This window comes from Scyliorhinus canicula, chromosome 8 (genome assembly GCF_902713615.1).
Source record: "Scyliorhinus canicula chromosome 8, sScyCan1.1, whole genome shotgun sequence".
NCBI classification, from domain to species: Eukaryota; Metazoa; Chordata; class Chondrichthyes; order Carcharhiniformes; family Scyliorhinidae; genus Scyliorhinus; species Scyliorhinus canicula.
In genome coordinates this window covers 155,783,488-155,802,688 of record NC_052153.1, presented here as the reverse complement: position 1 = coordinate 155,802,688, position 19,201 = coordinate 155,783,488, and the positions used below count along the sequence as shown (strand labels likewise).

Genomic DNA, 19,201 nt, shown 5'->3' with positions numbered 1-19,201 from the left:
GGAGCATAAAGTGGGAACAATTGTTCTAGGGGAAATGCACAACAGTAATGCAGGGATTGTTTAAGGAGCACTTGCTGCAAGTGCTGAATAGTTTTGTCCCACTGAGACGAGGAAGGAATGGTAAGGTGAAGGAGCCTTGGATGACATGAGAAGTGGAGCTTCTAGTCAAGAGGAAGAAGGAAGCTGACGTAAGGTTGAGGAAGTAAGGATCTGACTCGGCTCGAGAGAGTTACTAGGTAGCCAGGAAGGACCTCAAAAATGGACTGAGGAGAGCTAGAAGGGGGCATGAAAAAGCCCTGGTGGGAAGGATTAGGGAAAACCCCAAGGCGTTCTACACTTATGTGAGAAATAAGAGGATGATCAGAGTTGGAGTAGGGCCAATCAGGGATAGTAGAGGGAACTTGTGCCTAGAGTGTGAGGAGATGGGGGAAATGAATATTTTGCTTCAGTATTCACTAGAGAGAGGTACCATGTTGCCCATGAGAGCTGTGTGAACCAGGTTAATAGACTCGAACAGGTTGATATTAAGGAGGAGGAGGTGCTGGAAATTTTGAAAAGCATCAGGATAGATAAGTCCCCTGGGCCTGACGGGATGTACCCAAGGTTACTACGGCAAGCGAGGGAGGAGATTGCTGCGCCGTTGGCAATGATCTTTGCGTCCTCACTCTCCACTGGAGTAGTACCGGATGATTGGAGGGGGGCGAATGTTGTTCCCCTGTTCAAGAAAGGGAATCGGGAAATCCCTGGGAATTACCGACCCATCAGTCTTACGTCTGTGGTGAGCAAAATATTGGAAAGGATTCTGAGAGATAGGATTTATGATTATTTGGAAAACCATAGTTTGATTAAAGATAGTCAGCATGGCTTTGTGAGGGGCAGGTCATGTCTCACAAGCCTCATTGAATTTTTTGAGGATGTGATGAGACACATTGATGAAGGTTGGGCAGTGGATGTGGTGTATATGGATTTCAGTAAGGCATTTGATAAGGTTCCCCATGGTAGGTTCATTCAGAAAGTTAGGGGCATGGGATTCAGGGAAATTTGATTGTCTGGATACAGAATAAGCTGGCCGAAGGAAGACAGCAAGTGGTATTGGATGGAAAGTATTCCGCCTGGAGGTCGGTGACCAGTGGTGTCCTGCAGGGATCTGTTCTGGGCCGTCTGCCCTTTGTGGTTTTTATAAATGACTTGAATGAGGAAGTGGAAGGGTGGGTTAGTAAGTTTGCCGATGACACAAGGGTTGGTGGAGTTGTAGATAGTGGTGAGGGCTGTTACAGGTTACAACAGGACAGTGACAGGATGCAGAGCTGGGCTGAGAAGTGGCAGATGGAGTTCAACCTCGATAAATGTGAAGTGATTCATTTTGGAAGGTCGAATTTGAATGCTGAATACAGGGGTAAAGGCAGGATTCTTGGAAGTGTGGAGGAACAGAGGGACCTTGGGGTCCACGTACATAGATCCCTCAAAGTTGCCACCCAAGTTGATCGGGTTGTTAAGAAGGCGTATGGTGTGTTGGCTTTCATTAACAGGGGGATTGAGTTTAAGAGCTGCGAGGTTTTGCTGCAGCTTTATAAAACTCTACTTAGACCACACTTGGAATATTGTGTCCAGTTCTGGTCGCCTCATTATAGGAAGGATGTGGATGCTTTGAAGAGGGTACAGAGGAGATTTACCAGGGTGCTACCTGGACTGGAGGGCATGTCTTATGAAGAAAGGTTGAGGGAGCTAGGGCTTTTCTCACTGGAACGAAGAAGGCAGAGAGGTGACTTGATTTCATAGAATTTACAGTGCAGAAGGAGGCCATTTGACCCATAGAGTCTGCACCGGCTCCTGGAAAGAGCACCCTACCCAAGCCCACACCTCCACCCTATCCCCATAACCCAGTAACCCCACCCAACACTAAGGGCAATTTTGGACACTAAGGGCAATTTAGCATGGCCAATCCCCTAACCTGCACATCTTTGGACTGTGAGAGGAAACCGGAGCATCCGGAGGAAACCCACGTACACACGGGGAGAACGTGCAGACTCCACACAGACAGTGACGCAAGCCGGGAATCAAACTTGGGACACTGGAGCTGTGAAGCAATTGTGCTAACCACTATGCTACCGTGTTGCCCAAATAGAGGTGAACATGGTGATGAGATGCATGGGTAGAGTGGAAAGCCAGAGACTTTTCCCCAGGGCGGAAATGGCTGTCACGAGGGGACATCATTTTAAGGTGATTGGAGGAATGTATAGGGGAGATGTCAGAGATAGGTTCTTTGCACAGAGTGTGGTGGGTGTGTGGAACGCACTGCCAGCAGAGGTGGTGGAGTCAGTTATTAGGAACATTTAAGCGACTCGTTAAGTGACGGTATATGCCAGGATTAAGCTCAATAAGATGCAGAACAATGCAGCCCAATTGACTGCCATCCCTTCCAGCACCTGCTACGTGCAATCCCTTCACTATTGACCCAAGGTGGTAGCAGTATGTACCATCTACAAGATGCACTGCAGCAAATCACCAGTCCTCCTTTTGACAGCATCTTCCATAGGGCAATAGTTATGGGCAATAAATGTTGGGTACATCACATGAAATATATTTTTTAAATGCTAACAGTCCTCAATTAGGAAACATAGATTAGTGCGTTGAAGCTAACTCACCCTGACTTCCGGTGGAGCTAACTAGCCCTGACTTCCAGTGGAGCTAACAAACCCTGACTTCCGGTGGAGCTAACTAACCCTGACTTCCGGTGGAGCTAACTAACCCTGACTTCCGTGGAGCTAACTAACCCTGACTTCCGGCGGAGCTAACTAACCCTGACTTCCGGCGGAGCTAACAAACCCTGACTTCCGTGGAGCTAACTAACCCTGACTTCCGGCGGAGCTAACTAACCCTGACTTCCGGCGGAGCTAACTAACCCTGACTTCCGGTGGAGCTAACTAACCCTGACTTCCGGCGGAGCTAACTAACCCTGACTTCCGGCGGAGCTAACTAACCCTGACTTCCGGCGGAGCTAACTAACCCTGACTTCCGGCGGAGCTAACTAACCCTGACTTCCGGCGGAGCTAACTAACCCTGACTTCCGGCGGAGCTAACTAACCCTGACTTCCAGTGGAGCTAACTAACCCTGACTTCCGGCGGAGCTAACTAACCCTGACTTTCGGCGGAGCTAACTAACCCTGACTTCCGGTGGAGCTAACTACTAACTAACCCTGACTTCCGGTGGAGCTAACTAACCCTGACTTCCAGTGGAGCTAACTAACCCTGACTTCCAGTGGAGCTAACTAACCCTGACTTCCAGTGGAGCTAACTAACCCTGACTTCCGGCAGAGCTAACTAACCCTGACTTCCAGTAGAGCTAACTAACCCTGACTTCCAGTAGAGCTAACTAACCCTGACTTCCGGCGGAGCTAACTAACCCTGACTTCCAGTGGAGCTAACTAACCCTGACTTCCGGCGGAGCTAACTAACCCTGACTTTCGGCGGAGCTAACTAACCCTGACTTCCGGTGGAGCTAACTACTAACTAACCCTGACTTCCGGTGGAGCTAACTAACCCTGACTTCCAGTGGAGCTAACTAACCCTGACTTCCAGTGGAGCTAACTAACCCTGACTTCCGGCGGAGCTAACTAACCCTGACTTCCGGCGGAGCTAACTAACCCTGACTTCCGGCGGAGCTAACTACTAACTAACCCTGACTTCCAGTGGAGCTAACTAACCCTGACTTCTGGCGGAGCTAACTAACCCTGACTTCTGGCGGAGCTGACTTACCCTGACTTCCAGTGGAGCTAACTAACCCTGACTTCCGGAGGAGCTAACTAACCCTGACTTCCGTGGAGCTAACTAACCCTGACTTCCAGTAGAGATAACTAACCCTGACTTCCGGAGGAGCTAACTAACCCTGACTTCCGTGGAGCTAACTAACCCTGACTTCCAGTAGAGCTAACTAACCCTGACTTCCGGTGGAGCTAACTAACCCTGACTTCTAGTGGAGCTAACTAACCCTGACTTCCGTGGAGCTAACTAACCCTGACTTCCAGTGGAGCTAACTAACCCTGACTTCCAGTGGAGCTAACTAACCCTGACTTCCAGTGGAGCTAACTAACCCTGATTTCCAGTGGAGCTAACTAACCCTGACTTCCAGTGGAGCTAACTAACCCTGACTTCCAGTGGAGCTAACTAACCCTGACTTCCAGTGGAGCTAACTAACCCTGACTTCCGTGGAGCTAACTAACCCTGACTTCCAGTAGAGCTAACTAACCCTGACTTCCGGTGGAGCTAACTAACCCTGACTTCCAGTGGAGCTAACTAACCCTGACTTCCAGTGGAGCTAACTAACCCTGACTTCCAGTGGAGCTAACTAACCCTGACTTCCAGTGGAGCTAACTAACCCTGACTTCCAGTGGAGCTAACTAACCCTGACTTCCAGTGGAGCTAACTAACCCTGACTTCCGTGGAGCTAACTAACCCTGACTTCCGTGGAGCTAACTAACCCTGACTTCCAGTGGAGCTAACTAACCCTGACTTCCGGCGGAGCTAACTAACCCTGACTTCCAGTGGAGCTAACTAACCCTGACTTCCAGTAGAGCTAACTAACCCTGACTTCCGGTGGAGCTAACTAACCCTGACTTCTAGTGGAGCTAACTAACCCTGACTTCCGTGGAGCTAACTAACCCTGACTTCCAGTGGAGCTAACTAACCCTGACTTCCAGTGGAGCTAACTAACCCTGACTTCCAGTGGAGCTAACTAACCCTGACTTCCAGTGGAGCTAACTAACCCTGACTTCCGTGGAGCTAACTAACCCTGACTTCCAGTGGAGCTAACTAACCCTGACTTCCGGCGGAGCTAACTAACCCTGACTTCCAGTGGAGCTAACTAACCCTGATTTCCAGTGGAGCTAACTAACCCTGACTTCCAGTGGAGCTAACTAACCCTGACTTCCAGTGGAGCTAACTAACCCTGACTTCCAGTGGCGGGCATGGAGCGAGTAATTGCACACAGGGCTGCTCAGGCTCGAAGGCGTTGGTTTGAGCTCTTTTTAGCCGATATGGGGGAATTTCGACAGGAAAGTGTAGCTGAAGGTGTGGAGGAGAAGCCCCCCCCCCCCCCCCCCCCCCCCCCCCCCCCCCATGAGTAGCATGTCTGCTGGTTATCAGACCCGGTAGAAAAATCATAGAAGGAGGCCATTCAGCCCACCAGGTCTGCACCGGCCCTCGAAAAGAGCACTCTACTTAAGCTTAAACCCATGCCTCCACCATATCCCTGTAATCCAGTAACCCCACCTGATCTTTGGACACTAAGCGGCAATTTAGCATGGGCAATCCAACTAACCTGCATATCTTTAGACTGTGGGAAGAAACCGTAGCACCCGGAGGAAACTCATACAGACACGGGGAGAACATGAGAACTCAGTCACCCGTGGCCGGAATTGAACCCGGGACCCTGGAACTTTGAGGCAGCAGTGCCAACCACTGTGCCACCGTGTCACCCCAAAGAAGGATAAAGACCTGGCCAAGGAATGGGAGGAGACCTGTGGTGCAGTAGCAATTAGGACGATGGCGGAGGTGGAAGGGTTGTCGCAAGTTGGAAAACCCCAGATGGCACAGGTGATGGCGTTCATTAGAGGGAAGTTTCGCCAACAAAGAAAGGAAATGCAGAAGGACCGATCGAAGGCCATCGAGGGGGAGGTAGCACCCTCTGAAAGGGTCGATGGAGAAAGTCGAGAAGTGTTGGGAGACAGAGGAGTCGCAATCCGGGTGTTGGAGAAGGTGATGTCCGATCACAGCAATCGGGTGGTGGCATGGGAGGGGCCAGTAGCTAAAGGCAAAGATAGAGGTGCAGGAGAACAGGTCCAGAAGGCATATCGTTGGCTTGCCAGAGGGTGTGGAAGGCACAAGTGCCATGAGACATGTTTCAAGGATGCTGGCGGGGCTGGTGGCAGAGGGGATGCTGTACAACTGGACAAGGCCCCGGAGGTGGATCGGGTGCACATGTCCCTAAGGCAGAAGACGAGAGCAGGGGAACTGCCACGGGCGGGGATTGTGGAGAAGGAGAAGATCCTACGGTGGGCCAGGGATAAGTGGAACTGTGAATGGGAGGGGAACAGAATCCAAACCTCTCAGGACATTGGAGCGGAGCTGGCGAAAAGGCACGCTGGGTTCAACAAGGCCAAAGCGGTTCTATATCGAAGGCAGATCCAGTTTGGGTACTGTGCCCAGCAAAACGGTGGGTGACTTTTGAAGGCCGGGAGTGCTATTTTGAAACCCCAGAAACTGTGATGCATGATCAATTGCACAAAGACTTGAGTTGGGTACAACTGAGGCTTTATTACTCTAAGATGTGTGGCCTCCCACAGCAGCTGGCGAAATGGCTGCCGCATGGAGGACACACATATTTATACTCCGCCTACTGGGGGGAGCCAGCAGGCAGGGACCGCCAACGTACCTGTAGTGAAGGTCCTACCATACATCCTCTAATAGAGGTGCAACAGTGGTTTACCACAAACGGAATGCTGATAGGAGACGGAGGGTGGGGGACTTTTTCCTCGGGTGGGGTGATTTTACCTGCTAAGGGGCAACAAGTTTGTAAGGGGGCTGCTCCCCCCTTAGGGATAGGTGGGTCAGGTATTTCACTCAGGATTTGATTCAAAGTAGCAGGCGGTGGCCATTCTGCTGAGCAGGACAGGGTTTGTAGGGATCAAAGAGGTGCGGGACCCTTGTGGGAGGTATGTGATAGTGAGCGGGGTGTTGGAGGGGATGCCGGTGATGCTAGTGAACATTTATGCGCTGAATTGGGATGATGTGGGGTTTGTGAAGGGGTTGCTGGGAATGATTCCAGACCTGGACACATATCAGTTCATTATGGGGGGTGATTTTAATTGGATGCTAGAACCAAGAGTGGATACGTTGAGCCTTAAGCCAATGGGAAGATTGAGCATGGCGATAGAGCTGGAACGGTTTATGGAAAGGATGGGAAGTGTGGATCCGTGGAGGTTTAGGAACCCGGGGGAGAGGGAGTGCTCCTTCTTCCCGCATGTGTACAAGGTATACTTCAGAATTAACTTTTGCGCAGTGAGTCGAGTGGTGTTGGTGGTGGTGGTGGGGGCGGAGTACGCTGGAATCGTGATCTCAGATCATGCGTCGCACTGGCTGGAAGTTAGACTTAGTTCGAGGAAGGAGCAGAGGCCGGAATGGAGGTTGGATTCAGGGCTTTTGGCGGACAAGCGGTTCTGTGAGAAGGTACAGTCAATGATCAGAGACTATGTGGAGTTGAATCAGAATGGGGAGGCATCTGGGGCCACATTTTGGGAGGTGTTGAAAACAGTGGTACAGGGGGAGGTCATCTCCTTCAAGGCATATAGGGACAGGAGGGAGGAGTGTGGACGGTTGTTGGACGAGATAGTCGAGATGGACAGGAAATATTCAAATGCCCCATCAAAGAGCGGTTGGCAGAGAGAAAGAGGTTACAGGGGCAGTTTGACAGACTGTTGACGGGGAAGCAATGGGGCAGCTACGGAGGTCGAAGGGGGGTGCAGTATGAGTATGGAGAGTAGGCGAGCCGTATACTAGCCTGTCAGCTATAGCGGCAGGCCGCATCCGGAGAAATTCTAAGGAAGCGGGCAGGGAAGGGGGAGGTAGTGTCGGGGTCAGGGAAGATTGATAAAGCTTTCAGGGAGTATTATGAGAAGTTATATAGGGCCGATCCGGGTGGTGAGGAAGGGTATATGGGGTGTTTTTAGGATGTGCTGGAATTCCCGAGGCTGGATGAGGAGAGGAGACAGGTGCTAGGGGAGCCACTAGAGCTGGGAGAGTTGATGCATAACATAACAGGGATGAAGTCGGGGAAGGCCCAAGGGCCTGATGGTTACCCGGCTTAGTTCTATAAGGCGTTTTCGACGGAGTTGGCATCGCATTTGGTGGGGATGTCTCGCGAGGTGCTGGAGAAGGCGAGGTACCCGGGGCACTGACCCAGGTGTCAATCATGCATATCCTAAAGAAGGGGAAGGACCCGTTGGAGTGTGGGTCAAACAGCCCAATATCACTGTGGAACACGGATGTGGATGTGTTGGCTAAGTGAATGGCGGGGAGAATAGGATGGTGCGTTCCGGGGGAGATTGCAGAGGACCAAACAGGTTTCATGAAGGCTAGGCAACCTTCGAGTAATGCAAGGCGAATATTAAATGTGATCATGACCATGTCGAAGGGGCGGGTACTGGAGTTAGTGATCTCTATGGACGTGGAAAAGGCTTTTGACTGGGTGGAATGGCGGTACCTATTTGAGATTTCGGGAAGGTTTGGGTTTGGGCTGAAGTTTGTGGCATGGGTGCGTCTGTTGTACGTGGCCCCAGTGGCGAGTGTACGGTCAAACGAGAGGAGTTCACGGAGCTTTGGGTTGCACAGGGGAATGAGGCAGGGTGTCCACTGTCGCCGCTGCTAGTCACGCTGGTGATAGAGTCCTTGGCGATGGCCTTTAGGGGGTCAGTAGAGTGGCACAGGATTGTGAGGGGGAGTAGGGAACACCAGGTGTTGCTGTAAGCAGACGACCTGCTGTTGTTCATGTCAGACCCATTGGAGAATATGGGGAGAATTATGGACATACTAAAGAGGTTTGGCGCCTTCGAGCTATAAGCTGAATGTTGGAAGGAGTGAAGTGTTTCAGGTGAATGTGGTGGGTTGGGGAACAAATCTTGGGGTGTTGCCACTTAAGGTAGCCAGGGACATGTTTAGGTATTTGGGAGTTCAGGTGACAGGGGAGTGGGAAACGATGCACTCATCGAACCTGATGAAGTTGGTTAGGGAAGACTTTAGGAGATGAGATACTTTATACCCGGGCGACACGGTAGCACAGTGGTTACCATTGTTGCTTCATAGCGGCAGGGTCCCAGGTTCGATTCCTGGCTTGGGTCACTGTCTGTGCGGAGTCTGCATGTTCTCTCCATGCCTGCGTGGGTTTCCTCCAGGTGCTCCAGTTTCCTCCCACAAGTCCCGAAAGACGTGCTGTTAGGTAATTTGGACATTCTGAATTCTCCATCTGTGTACCTGAACAGGTGCCAGAATGTGGCGACTAGGGGCTTTTCACAGTAACCTCATTGCACTGTTAATGTAAGCCTTCTTGAGACAATAAAGATTATTATTATTAGATTGGTGGGGAGGGTCCGGGTGGTAAGAATGAACGTTCTGCCAAGGTTCCTGTTTGTATTCCAAATCCTGCTGACCTTCATTCCGAAGGCCTTTTTCTGGAAACTGGATGCAGCGATTTTGGAGTTTATATGGACGGGGTAGATACCTAGGGTGAAGATGGCCCTGCTACAGAGGCTGAGGCAGAAAGGGGGGTTAGCGTTACCAAATCTACTGCACTATTACTGGGTGGCGAATGCGGAGAAGGTGAGGCGGTAGTGGGAAGGAGAGCGGTTAGAGCGGGTTGGGATGGAAGAGGTATCCTGTAGGGGGCCCAGCCTGAGGTCCATGGTGACAGCGGCTGTTCGGGTACACGGTGAACCCAGTGTACAGTCCACGATTAGGGTGGGGAACCAGTTGAGGAGGCACTTTAGGATGGAGCAGATGTCGGTGCTAGACACCGTTGTGTGGGAACCATGGGTTTAAACCGGGGGAGATTGATGGCATGCAAAGCAGGTGGAGAGAGAGGTGGGGCTGGTGAGGGTGAGGGATTTATATCTGGGGGACATGTTTGCAACTCTGGAAGAGCTGCGGGAGAGGGTAGAGCTTCTGAAGGGAAGCGAGCTCTGGTGTATGTAACTGAGGGACTTTGTGCGGCAGGTATGGGGAGAGTTTCCCAAGCTGCTGGAGTATAGCCTGTTGGAGCAGTTGCTGCTCCCAGACGTGCAAGGGGAGGGTAGGATTGGCGATATGGTTGGCTGAGTGAGCATTGGGGAGTGCAGATGGTGAGGATTAAGAATAAATGGGAGGAGGAGCCGGGGGGAGGTGGGGGAGTGTGGAGTGAGATGATGCGCAGGGTGAATTCGACCCCCTCGAGTGCGAGGATGAGTTTGATACAGTTTAAGGTGGTTCATCGGGTGCATATGACTCGGACGAGGATGAGTGGGTTCTTCCAGGGGGTGACAGACGAGTGTGAGAAGTGTGGGCGAGGACCAACAAATCACGCGCATATGTTCTGGAGCTGCGAGAAGTTGGAGAGATACTGGGAGGGGGTATTCGGGTCACTATCGAAGATTGCGGGGGTAGAGGCTGGGCCGGACCCAATGGTGGTGATTTTTGGGGCATTGGAAATGCCGGAGCTGATGGAGGGAGGGAAGACCGATGTTGTGGCCTTCGCCTCTCTTGTTGCACGATGAAGGATTGTTGGAACGGCAGTCGGCAATGCGACCGGGGGTGGTGGCCTGGCTGGGGGGGCCTATACGACTTTCTCCAGCTGGAAACAAAATCACGTTCGAATTGAAGGGATCAGCGCAGGGCTTTGAGATACGGTGGGGACTGTTCATGACCATGTTTCAGGAATTGTTCGTTGGGGGAGTGGGGGGGTGGTGGTGGCGGTGGAGGAGAGAGAGGAGGGCGGAGGGGGTGAAAAGGGGGGAAAACCTGCACAAACTGTGAACTGTGAGGTGTGGAGAATGTTTTATGATTCATTTATGTTTTTGTACCTTTGAATATGTTTGGAATAAAACACATTAAAAAAAAAGCCCTCTAAGTCCCCTGAACCAGAATGTTGAAACAAAGAGCTTAGGTTCTCAATATTTTTCCTGGAACGCTTTTTACTTTTTGAATGCATTAAGATGAATGACTTAACCATTCCTGACCTGTCCCTGATGTATTCTCCATTTGTGTGGATCTGGTTTTCCAGTGTAAAGTTGAACACAAAATCCTCAACTCTTTCGCCATAAAACCTTTTCACTCGGGATGCATATTCATCAGCTTGAAGGTGTTTGATGACATCAGGGAACCAGACAGAGAGACCATAGTAACTGAAACGTAACAGAATGGGCTAAAGGTTGTGCATCCACCAGAAGATGTAGAAACAAGAACTGAAGCTTTCACGTTGACTGAAGCAGAGGAAGCAATTTACTACAATTCTTTGCTGTTTATGCAATTAAATCTGTTTAGTGATGCTTGAGAGATAAAAATGGAATGCACAATGGGCTGATACAATAAATGATGGTTTCATAATTGATTAATTAACTGAATACTGCAAACAATGTACATGAACAAGATGGGCTTCAAATGTACCAGAACTGTTTTTTCAACAACTATCGGAAATTTAAAGAAAAATGCAAATAGCTTATACATGCGAAAAATATATCCTAAATACTCGCCTGATTTGCCGCAATGTGGCAAAACAGCTGTTGGCAGTGCTGCTCCAGATTGCTTAAAGAGGCAACGTGGGCCGAGATTTGAGAGTGAGTGATTAAGGCTCTCCAACTGTGGAGCGCCAGATCGCCTGGCTTCATGTGGGATCCACAGACCCGCCTGCACCAGCACAGGTCAATAGAAAGTGTTCGCTTGCAGGAACCCTGATTGATTTTCCCCACCCCAGACCGGGAAGACTGTTAGCAATTGTAGCTAAAGTTCCCTCTAATATTCATTTGCTGTAAGGTGTAACCTGTCTGCTGCACTCATGGCTCTTCTGAGATTATTGTGTGGCCGTGTGCATCTCAAAGGGAATGTTGGCGCTCGTTTGATGCACTCCATGGTACATTCCTGATTGCTGCACAGTCACACACCTCTGAGAGGGAACGTTGATTGTAGTAACCTGACTGTCAGTCGCCACAGACTGGGGATAGAACCTGGACTATTCCTGGCCAGCGTGGGCCAGCAGTAAACATGGTTTACACATTTACCCACTCAGTCAACTGGGAAGACACAAAGAGAATAATTGAGTAACAGTTATATGTTACACTTGATTTTCCTAAGTTAGAAAAATATTCTTTGCAGTTCTTGCTCTGGCCACTTTAACCTGCCTGGAAAGTCATGTAAACACTTTTGAATGGTTATTAAACTATTCATCCGCTTCACCTGTAAGGGTCTTCATAGTAATCACGCTGTTTGCCAGGACTCATTTACTTTTTGATGCAAGGAATTGAAAATCAATCAATGGTACAAAGGTTTGCTGCAGTGAAGTTGAAAATTTTATAGAAAATCTTACCCAAACGACAGTGTTACCCAAACTGTAATTAGCATAATGGTGTTTTTCTTGACAGGATAGTCGAAGCATCGCATGAATGTCATCCAAATCTGAGAAAATAGACAACACATATCATAAGGCACAAGATCTATGTATCATACTCTCAGCTCCTAACATGAGGGGCAGAAAGTGCAAGAGGAGCTGTCAGTAAAGGGTATAAATTCACCAGTGCCAAGTTTTGAGTGCTAAGGCAGCAGGGAGTTAGGTTGCAAGTACACGGGAATGATCAGCAATGTTCTCATTGATCTCAGTGAATGACAGAATAAGCTCAAAGGTTAAATGGTAAAATTTCAAAAATAATGGGCGGGATTCTCCAACACCGCGCCGGGTCGAGAGAACCGCTGGGACTGCGCATGCAGGTTCACGCCGGACCCACTGCGCATGCGTGCATCCCCTGGCGCCCATTCGATGGCTGGATCAGCAGCTGGAGTGACGTGAACCGCTCTAGCGCCCTGCTGGCCCCCTGGGGCCAGAATTGCTGATCCTGAGGCCGTGTTGACGCCGTCGGGAAACGTGACAGCGTTTCCGACGGCGTCAACACTTAGCCTCAGGATCAGAGAATCCCGCCCAATATCTTCTTACATAATGATGATGTTTGTCATGGCGCATCACCTGTTCCACGATGACATGCAAGTCGTGGGCGCGATTCAGCAACAGGGGAATTCCACGAGGGTCCGAAATCAGACTTTGCGTCGGGCTTCGGGTCAATCGCGAATCACCAATTTACTCAGCCGGCGCAATCTGGATCTTGCCCTCGCTGGGCTTAATCCAGGTAATTATATTTAAATGAGCCATTAGGCCACATTCATCAGGCACCTGAGAATCAACGGTCTGAGCCTGCAAGACCCTACTGTTTGGCACTGGTTTCCACAAACATGGACCAGGCATGACGGCATCTCGGGGCATCTTGCAGGGTATTAGAGATCCCGAGAGGTCAGGGACAGGGCAGGATAGTACCCTGGCACTCCCCTGTCACCTGGGCACCTTGGCACTGCCAGCCTGGCACCTTGGCACTGCCAACCAGGCACCGTGGCAGTGCCACGCTGGCAGAGACACTGCCATGGTGCCAGGCTGGCACTACCAAGGTGCTCAGGTGCCAGGTTGGCACTGCCAGAAGTCAGGCAAAGGGGGGCCTTTCCCATTAGAGGGGGATGAGGAGGTGTTCCAGAGGCCACTAGAAAGTTGCGAGTGTGAAAGGGAGGGGCGGGATCCAGAGCAGATGGGGGTCCAGCAGGAAATTAACTAAAGTGGGGCTTCGGCGGGGAGAAACTCCCCAAGACCCAAAAAAACAGCAAAATACTGGTGAATAATGGGGTGAATCTTGGTGCTGCAGCTGCCGAGAAACAACCTGCCAAACACACCCGAAACCAGACTTAGTTTTCTGTCTGCTGAATCAGATCCGTGATCCACCACAGACCCAATTCAGGTCCGAACTTAACTCAAGAAAGGCTGTGTCATTGCACCAACACTGCTTGATCTTTCTTGTTGCAATGCTCTATCTCAGCCTCAGAAAGATCCTGGCTGGATGTTCAACCTCTGCCGCCTGCAGGCCTGATCCAAGGATGTCCCATCGTCTGTCATTGAACTGCAGAATGCAGACAATGCTCGTGTCTGCATAGACTCGGAGGCTGAGCTCTAAGCCATTGTCAATAACATCACCGGGGTGTATGAGAACATGGGCCTTACACTAAACATCCAGAAGACAAAGGTCCTCGAGCAATTTGCCTCCACCACACAGCACTGCTCCCCAGTTATCAGAATCCACAGTGAGGCCTTGGACAATATGGACCACTTTCCAGACCTTAGGAACCTAAATTCAACAAAAATCGATGACAAGATTCAACACCATCCTCAGTGCGCCAGTGCATCCGTATGTTGCCTGTGAAAGAGTGTGTTTGAAGACCAGACCCTCAGATCTGACACCAAGCTCAAGGTCTATAGAATAATAGTGACATCCGCCCTCCTATATGGCTCAGAGATATGGACTATGTACAGCAGACACCTCAAAACCCAGGAGAAGTACCACCAGAGTTGCCTCTGCAAGGTTCTGCAAATCCATTTGCAGGATAGGCACAGCAATGTCAGTGTTCCCATTCAGACCAACATCCCCAGCATTGAAGCCGTGACCACACTCAATCAGCTCTGTTGGGTGGGCTACACCATCCACCTACCTGACACCAGACTCCTGAAACAAACACTCTAATCTGAGCTTTGACATGGCAAGCAAGCCATGTTGTTAATGGGCTTTGGGGCCCATTGACATTAATTGAGTGAGCTGCCATTATCTGTCATTACTCAGCTATTTCAACAAATATGAACATCATGCTGCTTGCTATACTGGAAGACCCAAAAACAAGACCCCAAAGTAGAAACTTGGGAGTGGAGTGTCAGAGTATTGTGAAGTCAGGTGAACATTTCTAGTCCTCCTCTTGTCCACCTGCCTGTTGATGGGAGTTTCCAGAATCCTTATCAGAGCAGTGTCAGTTCCTATTCCACTCTGCAATGTCAAATTTAGCCGAGGGATTCCAAAACAGATGTTATAAATAATTACGTGCAGAAGAGGTCAAATGCCTCTTTTAGGCAATCACCAGGAAAGCCTGAAAAGTCACATGATTTTGGGCAGCAGGGTAGCATGGTGGTTAGCATAAATGCTTCACAGCTCCAGGGTCCCAGGTTCGATTCCCGGCTGGGTCACTGTCTGTGTGGAGTCTGCACGTCCTCCCCCTGTGTGCGTGGGTTTCCTCCGGGTGCTCCGGTTTCCTCCCACAGTCCAAAGATGTGCGGGTTAGGTGGATTGGCCATGCTAAATTGCCCGTAGTGTCCTAATAAAAGTAGGGTTAAGGGGGGGGGTTGTTGGGTTACGGGTATAGGGTGGATACGTGGGTTTGAGTAGGGTGATCATGGCTCGGCACAACATTGAGGGCCGAAGGGCCTGTTCTGTGCTGTACTGTTCTATGTTCTATGTCTTTCAGGCACCATTGGACATGAGGCATTTAGCAACCATAAAGCAAGCAAAACTTGAAGACCCAAAAGCTTGATTAGTGGTTATTAGAGTCTCTGGTTAAAATCCAAATTTCCACAACACAACATATGTCAACCAGAAAATGGCATAACAAAATATATATATTTAAAATAGCAGTTTCCTTTCAGAATCAGCCAATACTATGCCCTGACTATGACAAGAATCCTAGCTTCTGTTTTTTAGCATGACCTTTGAGGATTTGGGGAGGGCCAAACTATACGTTTGTCCTCTGGCCCTCGCACTCTCCCTCTGGTGGCATTCCTCAATAAAAGTATTTTGAGTTGCCAAAACATTAGGGTGGTGATTTTGAGCCCACATTCTCTCCGCCTGTGACAAACTGCGTAGGCTCAAAATCGCATTTTACAATTCTGTCCGGCGAGATTTGGGTTTTGGAATTTTCACCTCTCCACTCTCCCCTCTCGCCAGTGGAGTAATATGAATCGCACTGTGAGAGCCCAGGGATCTCATTTCAATGCATTAGCATGTTGATGCGACCATCAGTTCATTCAGAGACACGAGTTGAAGTAAACTGTGGCTTTAATCGGCTAACAACTGAGCCTACCTGCGACTATGCTGAACTGAAGGCGGACTCGCAGGAACGCAGCACTTACACTTCCTGCTGGGGGCAGAGCTAAGGGCGGTGCCCTGTACATGCTCCTCATCTCCCTCTGTGAGCAGAGCCGCGCAATGGCTCACAGATGGAGCCCACAGGGACACGGTAATGTACAGTGCGAATTTATAGTTGTTACACATTCACCACACATGTCATTAGCAAGCACTCTCTCCAGGTCTTCCCCCTCTCATGGAATATTCGCCAGTGTAAGTCACACCGGCATCATTAACAACAGGTTTGGCAAGGTGTGAGGCAGTCGGGGGTGCAGAGGTAAGTATAGCTCCAGGGGAGGAGAGGGGGAGCGGTATAGGGGGGTATGCTTAATCAGTGTCCTGGCACTGCCCCCTTTGCACAGGTTGGCATCTGCCAGTGCCAACCTCTGTCAGGTAGCAGTGCCAGGGGCATAGGGGTCCTAGTGGCAGCCCCATGTGGAGATGCATATGTGTACGTGTGTGTGTGTGGAGGGTGGGGGGGAGCGGGCATTGGTGGGTGGAATGTTGGTAATGAATGGTGGGTGAGGGGGGGGGGGGGTTTGCCGGTGATGAATGTCAAGGATGGGTATTGGGGTAGATCCCTCAAGATCTCCGTGGGGTGAGTCAGTAGGTCAGTAGGAATGCAGCGCTGGTCAGGACACCCTTTGAAGATGGTGCACCGATATGTTTGGAGCCAGTTCCTGGCTCTTAGATGCCTCACCCCATCAGAGTGATGGTGTAATCCACACCAACTCATATCTTTTGGCAAAGAGGCTCAAACCTATGATTAAAATAAATGATTTATTTAAGATAATTAAATGAAATATTATTAGTAGATGTTCTGTTAATGAAGAGTGAGAGGAATATCTGACAATGAAATGCTGAATATATGACTGAAGTTAATCCCCTGTGGCATAGCTCACAAGCCAAAATTAAAAACAAGTTTCTCCCTCTTTTGTAACTGCGTGTCTCTGCTTGTTTCTCAACTTAATTCTTTTTGCTTCCATCTGTCTTAGTATGTCTTATTTAGTCTCTCTCTCATGTTAAGCTTCTTATATCCAGGTGATGTAGACCTGAAGTCAATCTTTACCCAGTTTAACATTTATTCACAAAGTAAAACAGGGGGCTGAATCGTCCCAAAAAACGGCAGTGTCAGGTTCAGACAGGAAACTGGTGTGCTTCTGTCCAGGGAACAGGTAGGTTTTCCTTTGATATGTTCCCACACTTTACCGATATCAGGTCCTCCCTGTCATTGATTGCCACCATCAGCTCCCCCTCCCCCCCATTATTGATCTCTGGCATCGGGGCCCTCCCAATGGGTTGTCCTATAAGCCCTGCTGGTGGCCACACCGCTTCCAGCCATGCCCACCTCTGGCCCCGCCCCTTCAAACCCCACCCTTTGCCGGTGCTGAGGGGAAGTGCCCGTGCCATGTCCTCGATCACTTGAGGGCTACAATGGTCTTCGAGCCCCTGTCATCGTGTCTGGTCTTCAATTTTGGAGATTAGTGGTGGGAAAAACAACATGCCCAGAAGATTTGACGTTCAGCCGATTTTGTATATTTAAATTAATTTAAATCCATGGTAATCAGGTTCACGTCCTCGTTGGGCGTGAACCTGATTACATTAGCAGTGGGGGGGGGTTGTGGAAGATCTCCTGGACTAGTGGCATGTGTGACGGGCGCAACAGAGAATTGCTCCCAAAGTCTTGGTGAATCAGAGCTGATTGCCAACCAATCAGTATAAATTATTGTTCCCTTTGAAATTTGGTGTTCTTGTATCTGTCCTGATGATTACAAGACAAAAAACTTCAACAGCATGTCTCTGTTTTCAGCAACAGTGAAGGTGTTCATCGTTGAAAATTACTGTCTGGACAAAACTGCTGGCTTTGTCATTTCATTGTGAGGTTAGTCTACATTCAACATTAGTTTCACAAATCAATGGTGAAATATTATTTTCTGGTATATTGTATCATGTGTCACCGAGGAGGAAGATACTTTTCCAAATTAAATCAGAGTTGTTTACTTACGCCATGCAATTCAGTCTTGATTCGAACAAGCCATCTCATATACCAAGTTCCCGTGTCTGTCTGTATCTCTATCAGTTCATCGATCAGTTTGGGAGTCTTGATTCTATTGACCTGTGAAGATAAGAGTTGGGAAATAAAGCACAATTCATTAGAATATGTAATTTCTGACTTAAATACATTTTCAAGCTATCTTTCCTCGTTTATCAAAAGATAAGTGTGTCACTGATAATCAGACATATGTCCAGTTCCATTCAGGTCAATCGGGACATCAGCTCTTTAACCTGAGTTTGTGGGATACACTTTGCACCGACCCAACTTTTTTCGCCAATGATCGCTACTAACTTATTGGGGGCCAGTTTCATTATATTGGCCCAGAATTTCCAGGAATGGGGCATCAAGCATCATGCCCCTTGCATTAGAAATTTTCCTTCTCTTTTCAGATTAAATAATTGGGCTGGATTTTTGTCCCAGTCTTCCAATCCTAGTGCCGGGATGAATCCCAGGTTGGGAACCGGAGATGTGGGTGCTGGGAACCAGAAAGAGATTTAGGTGGAGGCAACAAATCAGGTGGCATCCCTGAGCAGCCCCACCTAACTAAGGATGGAGGGCGTTCTCCCAGAGGCCGGAGGGTCAAATGGAGGCCCTCGAGAACCTGAACGATCGGCAGAGGTGGGAGCTGCTAATGTAGGTGGGAGAACGAGAGGGCGCCTCAAAAAGGAAAAGGAACCGCTTCCCAGGGCTTTGTGTATCCACATCTATTCCCCTCTGGAAAGCATGGCTGGGGGTGAGGTTAAATTGAATGAGGCAGCCATGGTCGCCAACCCCCCACCCTGCTGCCAGGACATGACCTCAATCCATCGGCGGGGCTCAGGCCCCAGTGAGGGCGTGAACCTAATTACCATGGATTTAAATTCAGTTAGATATACAAAATCGGCTTAACGCCGAATCTTCTGCGAACGTCATGGCTGGGATCCTCCAGCCCCATGGCGGGTTGGAGAATTGGCTGGAGCCGCGAGAATCACGCCACACTGCCGGTTCGCTGACACCGATTCTCGGGCGCCCGTTGGATCGCTGTTGCACCTGTCGGGGGACGTTTAAACACCCCCCCCCCCCCCCGGCAATTCTCGGCGAGTTTGGCCGAGTGCCCGCCGAGTTCGGACGAGTCCCGCCGGCATGGGTTACGTTTGGTCCCACCCGGCGGGATCTCGGAGTTCTGTCTGCGGGGGCCATCCTGGTGGGGGAACGGGGGATCCGACCCATGGGGGGGCCTCCACGGTGGTCTGGCCCGCGATCGGGGCCTAAAGATCGGCGGCTGGGCTAGTTCTGTGGGGACCTACGTCCCTCCGCGCCGGGCCCCTGTAGGGCTCCGCCATATTGCTCAGGGACCAGCATGGAGACGGGAACCCACGCACATGGGCAAACTTGC

At 50.0% G+C, this 19,201-nt stretch overlaps 1 protein-coding gene across 2 annotated transcripts in view; it reads right to left on the bottom strand.

Annotated features, from left to right (window-relative positions):
* Positions 1–19,201, bottom strand: part of sv2ca (synaptic vesicle glycoprotein 2Ca) — a 315,141-nt gene that overhangs the window by 47,880 nt on the left and 248,060 nt on the right. For both annotated transcript variants that reach the window (XM_038805520.1, XM_038805521.1), the window contains exons 8-10: positions 17,776–17,886; positions 12,104–12,192; positions 10,761–10,925 (exon numbers count right to left, since the gene is read on the bottom strand). In XM_038805520.1, the coding sequence (XP_038661448.1) occupies positions 10,761–10,925; positions 12,104–12,192; positions 17,776–17,886 (365 nt within the window). The remainder of the gene's footprint in view (positions 1–10,760; positions 10,926–12,103; positions 12,193–17,775; positions 17,887–19,201) is intronic.